This window comes from Carassius carassius, chromosome 45 (assembly GCF_963082965.1).
Source record: "Carassius carassius chromosome 45, fCarCar2.1, whole genome shotgun sequence".
Classification (NCBI taxonomy): domain Eukaryota; kingdom Metazoa; phylum Chordata; class Actinopteri; order Cypriniformes; family Cyprinidae; genus Carassius; species Carassius carassius.
Window position 1 is genome coordinate 17,539,568 of NC_081799.1, and position 8,744 is coordinate 17,548,311.

The 8,744-nt window shown below is 40.3% G+C and overlaps 1 protein-coding gene across 2 annotated transcripts in view; it reads left to right on the plus strand.

Annotated features, from left to right (window-relative positions):
• ppm1e (protein phosphatase, Mg2+/Mn2+ dependent, 1E) overlaps positions 1-7,754 on the plus strand; it is a 51,902-nt gene extending 44,148 nt beyond the window's left edge. Inside the window, exons 3-7 of one of the 2 annotated variants that reach the window (XM_059538597.1) lie at positions 637-839; positions 4,328-4,516; positions 4,609-4,752; positions 5,322-5,415; positions 6,456-7,754. In XM_059538597.1, coding sequence (XP_059394580.1) covers positions 637-839; positions 4,328-4,516; positions 4,609-4,752; positions 5,322-5,415; positions 6,456-7,384 — 1,559 coding nt within the window. In that variant the 3' untranslated portion in view covers positions 7,385-7,754. The remainder of the gene's footprint in view (positions 1-636; positions 840-4,327; positions 4,517-4,608; positions 4,753-5,321; positions 5,416-6,455) is intronic. The other variant, XM_059538598.1, reaches the window with a different exon arrangement.
• Positions 7,755-8,744: the final 990 nt, after the last annotated feature.

Below are 8,744 nucleotides of genomic sequence, written 5' to 3' on the forward strand. Positions count from 1 at the left end.
TCATTTCGTGAAATGTATACAATTTCTTCAAGCATTATTATCACAAAATGATTCCCGGTTAATAAGTTACGTAACGTCAACTGTAAACTGTTTGTGCAGTACCTTTTTTAATGCACAAAAAGCTTACTGTGGCATTGTTTACTACTGTGGCACGTAAATACCATACATTGCTAACTGTCCATAATGTCTTGTAGACAACATCGCCTAACAGCGGTGTTCTATTGGCTTGTGGAGCTGTGCAAATGTGTTGCATTGTGGGAGTTGTGGTTTTCCATACAAATGAGCCCTAAAGTTACTTTCTGTAATAACTCTGTCAAAAAGGCACCAAATTCGAAAGTTTTAATAGATTTCGACTACATATATGACCCACTTTCAATGAAGATCAATATTCCCACGGGTGAAATGCTTCTTTAATCAGCAGCTCGTGCACTCTTCTTTTCCAATATGATATTAAATTCAAATCTGTTTGTCTTGTGAGAAAAAAAACAGCACTGTCTGTTTGTGTATGGTGCATATATGTGTGTGTTTTTTTACACTGTTGTGACATATGAGAGAATGGCAGCTTAGTCATCCTGAGTCAAAGCAGCAGAGTGTTTATACTTGCCTGTGTAACATGTAACATGTTATTTGCCTCAGCAGAGATCGATTCGGTGAAGCTGGCCCGGCTGGTCTTTAATAAGCTGTGCGAGACATGCTGTCATTGGCTAAAGGAGTTCCCGTATCGCCGCCGCCACTTGCCGTACTACGAGACCTCCATTCACGCTATTAAAAACATGCGTAGAAAGATGGAAGACAAACACGTCGTCATTCCTGACTTCAACACACTTTTCAATCTACAGGTATGACCTTGGTTGTGACTTGTGTCAGTAAGATGATTTTTAAGAAATTAGTATTTTTATTCAGCATGGAGGCATAAAAGTTATTGAAAGTAATAGTATTGATATTTGTAACGTTACCAAAGATTTCAAATAAATGCTGTTCCTATTAACTTTCTATGATTGCTGTCAAAATTAGTGCATTAACTGCAGTCAGATGATATGTTGTGAGGCCATATATCAGTAAAAACTATTTTTCCTTTCCTTTCAGCCGTTACACTGTGCTCATAGTGCATGCTCTTCAATTCCACGCACAAACACTGGCGCGCTGTAGCCTGTATCATTTCATATTAAAGCGCAAATGAATCTACGAGTGTGCGCCTCTGCATCAGATCTGCATCACATTCAGCAGCGGCAACTCTTAAAGTAGTAGCAGCTAAATAAACTAACCAAGCTGCTGTGATGTCTGTTCATCAAAAAACAAGAAAAAAGAGCAAATCAATAACTTTTGTAGCTTTAAGGATTCATCCATATTTAATTTATAATCAAATAATTAAAATATACTGTCTTTATGTTGATTCTACATTCATTAGAAAATTAAAGGTGAAATTAGTGAAATATAAAAGTATATTTCAAAACATTAATGTTATGTGGGATTAATCGTGATTAATTTCAGAAAAAAATGTGCAATACATTTTTGACAGCACTACTTTCTATTAATCAAAGAATCCTAAAAAATATATATTAAGCAGCACAACTGCTGCCAAGAAATGTATCTTGAGCAGCAAATCAGCATATTAGAATGATTTCTGAAGGATCATGTGACACTGAAGACTGGAGTAATGATTCAGAAAATTCAGCTTTGCACCACAAAATATATTGCAATAGAATATATTACAATAGAATAATTAATTTAAATTACAATAAGTATTTACAGTATTTCTGATCAAATTAATGCAAATTAATGCCTTGTTAAGTGTAAGAGATGCTTTTAAACGCAAGACAAAAAATTTTGTTTTAGGTAGTTTATAATAAACACCAAACAATCCAATATTTCCCTGATTCAGTATTTTTATTTCATTATTATTTGTATTTTATTTTTTTGCCGTTTACAGTACCTAGAGCGGTCGTAGTGACATATGATTTCTCAGGATACCTATTTAAGGGATATATTTGTCAGACAGTATCCCCCAAAAATCTTACAACACTTTATATAAATATTTTATGGCTGTAGAGATCATTTCCATGGCACATTCTTCTCTAAAGTTTATTTATATCCCCTTTTTGATTGGCAAACTATGAATATGATCAGGAAATGTTACACAATGGATTTAAACCTGGAGCACCCATATGAGCACCAGGGCTCAATATGTCTCAATATGTCACAAGCTGCTAAGCCACAGCTCCGACCCACAGGCAAATTCTAAGACATCTTACATCCCATGAATACTAAGGCTATCAGTTGCTCCTGATTGCTTTTCTGCAAAAACTCATTTTAAGGCCTCTGCTGAGCTTTCCGCACTTCAACAAATAGGTCATACAAATGCGAGTGAAAGTAGATGCTAAAGCACCGATACACTTAACATCACTTTTCATCATAATAGAGTTGTGTTGAACCTAACATCCCTGAAGAAACAGCATTATGTAATTTCTTTCCTGATTGCCAGTGTAATTTCCAGTCGAGCGAGAATGTGCTCCGTCACCAGAAAGCAATAAGTGCAGACAGATTTGCCATCTCACGTCCAGATCTACTTGATGTTTCAGATGAGATGTGTGGGCTATCCTTCCTCTAATAAGAGCAGACGCTGTGGCATTTCTGTCCACTGTAGCATGAAACAGACCCTCCCTAAAGCATGACTGTGGGGAATATTCTGTCCTGATGGTAGCCCGTTTCATCAATACGCCCTTCCCTACCACACTTTACTCATAGACTCTGGGGGGCGGTTCTTTATCTGTCACATCTGGTAGCCGCTTGATAAATGCTGGGCTTTTACTGGTATTATTGGCGAACACTAGCATCCCTTTGCCTTAGGCAGAAGCAGAACAGAGACCAGTCTCAGCCATAAATGGACATCATTCAATGCATTTACAGAGAGGGAGATAAACATAAACATAGTAGTTGTTTCACATCAGTGCTGTTCCACATGAGCAACATGGCAAAACTAGCATGCTCCCATTATAATTAAATGCACACTACATTTTGGAGTAGATAAAAAAAATCTATAAAAAATGTAAAGAACAATTACGTTTGTCTCATATGCACATAATATAAACTATTGCCTGATGTATTATCTAATACATCAGGCATGGGGAAGTCGTGGCCTAATGGTTAGAGAGTCGGACTCCCAATCGAAAGGTTGTGAGTTCGAGTCCCGGGCCGGCAGGAATTGTGGGTGGGGGGAGTGCATGTACAGTTCTCTCTCCACCTTCAATACCACGACTTAGGTGCCCTTGAGCAAGGCATCGAACCCCCAATTGCTCCCCGGGCGCCGCAGCATAAATGGCTGCCCACTGCTCCGGGTGTGTGCTCACAGTGTGTGTGCGTGTTCACTGCTCTGTGTGTGTGCATTTCGGATGGGTTAAATGCAGAGCACAAATTCTGAGTATGGGTCACCATACTTGGCTGAATGTCACTTCACTAATACTATTCTAGTATTTTAGTCTAGAATAAATTTCAAAGTCACTGTGACTTAGGATCAAAATCTGTGATGATTATGCATTTCATTTTCTATAAAACTACAATAAAAATTTGCAGGACCCATTTTATTGTTTTTACCTTATGATTTTACTGACCTGATTATCTTAACCTATACTGTTTGTTTTTACGCATGTCCTCCATGTTTTGTCCCCTTTTTACAGTTAGAGGGAGTAAGAGCAGCTGCTTTTCCAAATTATTGCATGCATTGGACTGGCGGTCTGTTTAACTTATTAATCCAAGAAAGAACATTCAAAATAGCTTTTGAATGCATCCACGTGTCATAAAAACCTAAACTAAATGTGAGCATTTTCATATGGTCTCGAGGCGCTCGGGTGCAGCGTCGACACATTGTCACGGTAATGGCTTCTCAGGGATTCTTCCATAATGAAATCCTTTATACCAGTGAGAGCTTATCCCGTTTGACCAGCCCTGCTACGGAACTAAGCCTTTTAATAATTCGTAAGCTGCTGATAATTAAAACCGATCGACAAGAGGAAGCACCAACATTTAATTTGCATATATTTCTCATGTGTAATATTTCATTTAGCTATGTTGACTATAGGTTGATTTGCGAACAGCTTCTGATCTGTTGAATGCCAGAGGTTGACGTGTTTTCTGTTTCACACCGATTGAGACACATTTACAGGGATTTATTACAATTAAGAATGGATTGTGAGGTCTTTTATGTGGCAATAAGGTCATTTCTGAACAACAAAATACTTTGAATCATGATATAATCAATGAAATGAAAATGTTTTATTATTGTCACAGTCATTTTATGAGGTAAAGCTAACTGAGAAGTGTGTGTGTTTAGGATCAGGAAGAGCAAGCTTTTTACGCTGTGTTTGATGGTCATGGTGGGGTGGATGCTGCCATTTACGCCGCCAATCACCTGCATGTAAACCTGGTCAGACAAGAAATGTTCAGTCAAGATCTTGGAGAGGCTCTTTGTCACTGCTTCAAACTGACTGATGAGCGGTTCATACAGAAGGCAAAACGTGAGGTGAGTTCCTACCCCCCAAACATACATCAAGATGCTCATATCAGCCCTTTTTGCATTGACAATGTCTGTATGCATCCATATCTCTGGAACAGAAGGTGCGCTGTGGCACTACAGGGGTCGTGACCTTTCTGAGGGGTCGCACACTGCACGTGGCCTGGCTGGGCGACTCACAGGTCATGATGGTGAAGAGAGGTCAACCAGTGGAGCTGATGAAACCACACAAACCAGAGAGAGAGGTGAGATAGACTGGACACTCAAAGCTATTTCTTATTATTAAAAAAATAATAATTCCATATTTTTAATTTCATTTAATTTGACATAGTTGGAAATCAGTATAAAATGGTCAGCTGTTCCAAGTTCATATGACAATTTTTTATTTTTTCACAGTTTTTATATATTTTAATAGTTTAATTTATTTTTATTTAATAATTTGAAATAGTGGGGACCAGTATAGAATGGTCAGCTGTTCCAAGCCAAAAACTGATATTAGATCAGTCTTAGATTGGTCCTAATTGGTGCATATGACCTTCATTTTTATCTCAGTCAAGTTCTTTGTGTGGGATGTCCTTTAGCACAGTCCATTCAATTGACAGCAAAGCTGTGTTACACAACGCACTCCCAAGAGTGGATCTTTTGAGCTGAGTCTTTGGAGCTTTATCTATATAATGAAACTGTATGTAAGTCACAGTTCAGCCGATTAGAGTTCCACTAATTGACAATGAACTGAACATGACATAGCTGTCATGGTTAATGACTCCTCTTGACCATATTGTTTGTTTGTTTGTTTGTTTATGTGTTTGTATAGGATGAGAAAAAGAGGATTGAAGCTCTGGGGGGGTGTGTAATCTGGTTCGGCACATGGAGGGTGAACGGCAGCCTGTCCGTTTCCAGAGCCATCGGTATGGGACACTTGAAATTTAAAATATACAATTTAAAAAGCTACATTGACAGGCCTGATTGTATTTCTAGCAAACATTTTGTGTGAAATGCTGTGAATGCCTACATTAATTATTTAAGTAATAGTGTTTTTCTCAATGCATATAGTGTTGTTCTAACGCAGCTTTACAGAGAATATTGTTTCACAAATCCCAGTAATTGAGCCAAAGGCATGAAAAGAGGTGAAAACACATTAACATGGTTGTGAAAGCCTTTGCTTTTGTGCTCTTTCAGATATTCACTTATTTAGGCACAATATTTGTAAGTTAAAGTGAACTAGAGGTCATTGGGTATATATTTTTAGAAGAGGATGTACAGGCCACAGTAGAAAACCCTTTATCATCACACCATAGATTTCAGTATGAAGGAGACCGTGTTTTAAAAAAGAAAACCCTGGCACAGACTCAATTTAATCAATGTAACCAGATTGTGCAGCTTCCACTCGGTCTAAATCACTAGCTGCGTCTGTGTACTTATGAAAAAACAATATTGATTATTGTCAAAACATAAACCACTGTACGGTTTCAAAATTTGTGTAACCAGACCAACTGTGTGGTTGGAGTTAAAAAGCATACAAATTTCTTTATCACCCCAATAAATTATTGATAATGTATCAATATACTTTATAGTATGTACATTAACCAGTGTAAGATTACGGCTTTCAGGCTAAGAAATGTTTCTGCAATAACAAAGGCTGACCTCCTGCAAAATCCTTAGGCAGTTCTCCCATGACTTCCTGGCCAAGAACCATTTCACTCCATAAGTGCTGATGGCTAATCTGTCAAATAATCCTATCAGTCTAGCATTTAATTCCCCCAAAGCTCTTGATTCATAAATAGGACAAGTGAGGCTAATTCTGCCACAGCTTAGGCTACTGGCCTTTTACAAACACAAAACAAGTCCAGAACATGGCCGAATTGCCATTTGACAAATTTCCTGAAATCTATATTTTTTGTGATATTCACTCTGTTGATTTACTTAGATTTTTGTTTTGTATGTACAGGTGATTCAGAACACAAGCCCTATATCTGTGGAGATGCTGACTACAGCACCTTCAACCTGGACGGCAGTGAGGACTACTTGATCCTGGCCTGCGACGGCTTCTACGACACAGTGAATCCAGAGGAAGCTGTGCGAGTCGTCAGCGACCACTTGCAGGAGAACAACGGGGACACCGCCATGGTGGCCCACAAGCTAGTTGCCTCGGCCCGAGATGCGGGGTCCAGCGACAATATCACAGTCATTGTGGTGTTCCTCAGGGACCCCCGTTTGCCCCCACCCTCAGATGAACCAGAGGAGGAGCATGAAGAGGAGCTGGTGGAGGATGCGGGAGAGGAGAAAGAGGAAGTGGAGTCCTTGCAGAGTGAGCTGGTGTGTCAAGACGGAGGGGCAGAGAATGGAGGAAAGAACCGGGGCGGCTGGCCACTCCAGCAGTGCTCGGCGCCAGCCGACCTGGCCTATGAAGACCGCATGGACTCGTTTACAGACAGAACAAGTCTAAGCATCATGGGGCCGGACCTGCGTGCAGAGACTGGCTGCTTCAGGCTCCCAGATTCATCCAGCCTCCCCCCGATGAGAACCGTCATGCCAGACCTCATACCCCCCTACAGGGGGGGCGGCGCGGCCTGGCGCCCCTACTCAGAGGATGGCCTCTCTGGGTACAGGCAAAAGCCCCAGCCTAAACCCAGAGTGCCCTCCTACACGCAGACCACCTCAGATGGACAATTGTTGGAGGTGGCTGCGCTCTTCCCTCAGGAGGGCCGGAGGAAGAGGCGGCTGGAGGTCATGCCACTGAGGAGGGAATCTCAGCGCCTGATCCGGAGGGCTAGAGAAAGTCACGGTCCTCTGAGCTGCTTCCCTAGCGTGCCCTATCCTCTCCGCTCTGCAGAGAGGAAGCCTGGGATAGCCTTTCCCCATGTAACCCACAGCTAAAGAGTCTAATCGATAACTTCCTTGCCCCATCATGCCGCCCTCCGTACCTGAAGCTAAAACGCGTTCATTTCACACAACACACAACGTGGGCTTACACAAACATACATGCATACTCTGTTCCAAAACCTAGTGAGCAGCCTTCATAGGCAGCATTTTGAGGGACCTTTTAGTCACCTTGTATTGGACAAATTTTAAGGCATGTATCCTTGGTGCAAAACACAAACCCAAAAGGAAGAGAGTGAAAATCTTGATCAAAAAAGTTTACTATAATTTAAACCTGTTTTACCAAATATTTGTGTGTATTATATATAGTTATGGCTATCAGCATGGAAGCTTATTTCTGCCGTGGAATAAAAATATAATAATGTTACTTTTTTTGGTTCAAAATTGTGAGTTTATGTCTCACAATTCAGACATTTTTCTTATGTTATAAACCTTTGCACTTTTTCTCAGAATTCTGAAAAAAAAAAAATTGATGAATGCAAACTTGGAATTCTGAGATTAAGAATTCAGAATTCTGAGGCCCTGTCTACCCTAGTGCCTTTTCATTTTAAAACGATCCTCATCTACACTGGCATTTTCACGGCATTTCAGAAACGATCTCTGTCCACACTACACAACCCAAAATGCACGTCACATGACCGTTCACAACAATGAGCATGATGCTATTGCTTTCATGGTCGCCAAGGATACACAGAATGAATGCGGGCAGCCAAGTTATCGTTTTCAAAAGTCTCCCCATTTTGGTCCATTTAACCATAGCAAAAGTTATACTTTTTAAAACACGCTAGTGTTACACTGCGAGATGTAAACTCAAAATTCAGAACAAAAAAAGAAATGTAAATTCAGAATTCTGAGAAAAAAGTAATAAATAAGCTCAACATGCTGACAGCAAACCCTAATGAAAATCCTTGTGTTAACTGTTATTTGTGTTGCTGCCTGTGTAGAGGATTCAAATGAGTCCATTGTGAGGTTCCACAGATGGATGTCTGTGTAGGTAGCAGGCAGCGAGGCACCTCACTGAGTTCTGGAACAGAAACACAATCAAACATATGAGATCCTACATTGCTTTAACGCTTCTACTCTCATCTTATATGAGCCAGCCTATCAGAATCCTTCACCACTCTCAGCCAGCTTCCTCCTCATCCTCATAACCCTCTCTCTGGTCCAGAATTATTTGGGTGTGTGTGTTTGTGTGGAAGGAGAAGAAGAGTGTTAACACTATGTTAACACTATCTTCTGGTCATATCCACACACACACACACACAGAAGTGAAGTTTCAGACAAACCCAGTGTAGAATCAATCAGTCAGCAGTCTTATATCTGGTGTTTGATGCGAGAGACATGATCCAGCTTTTGC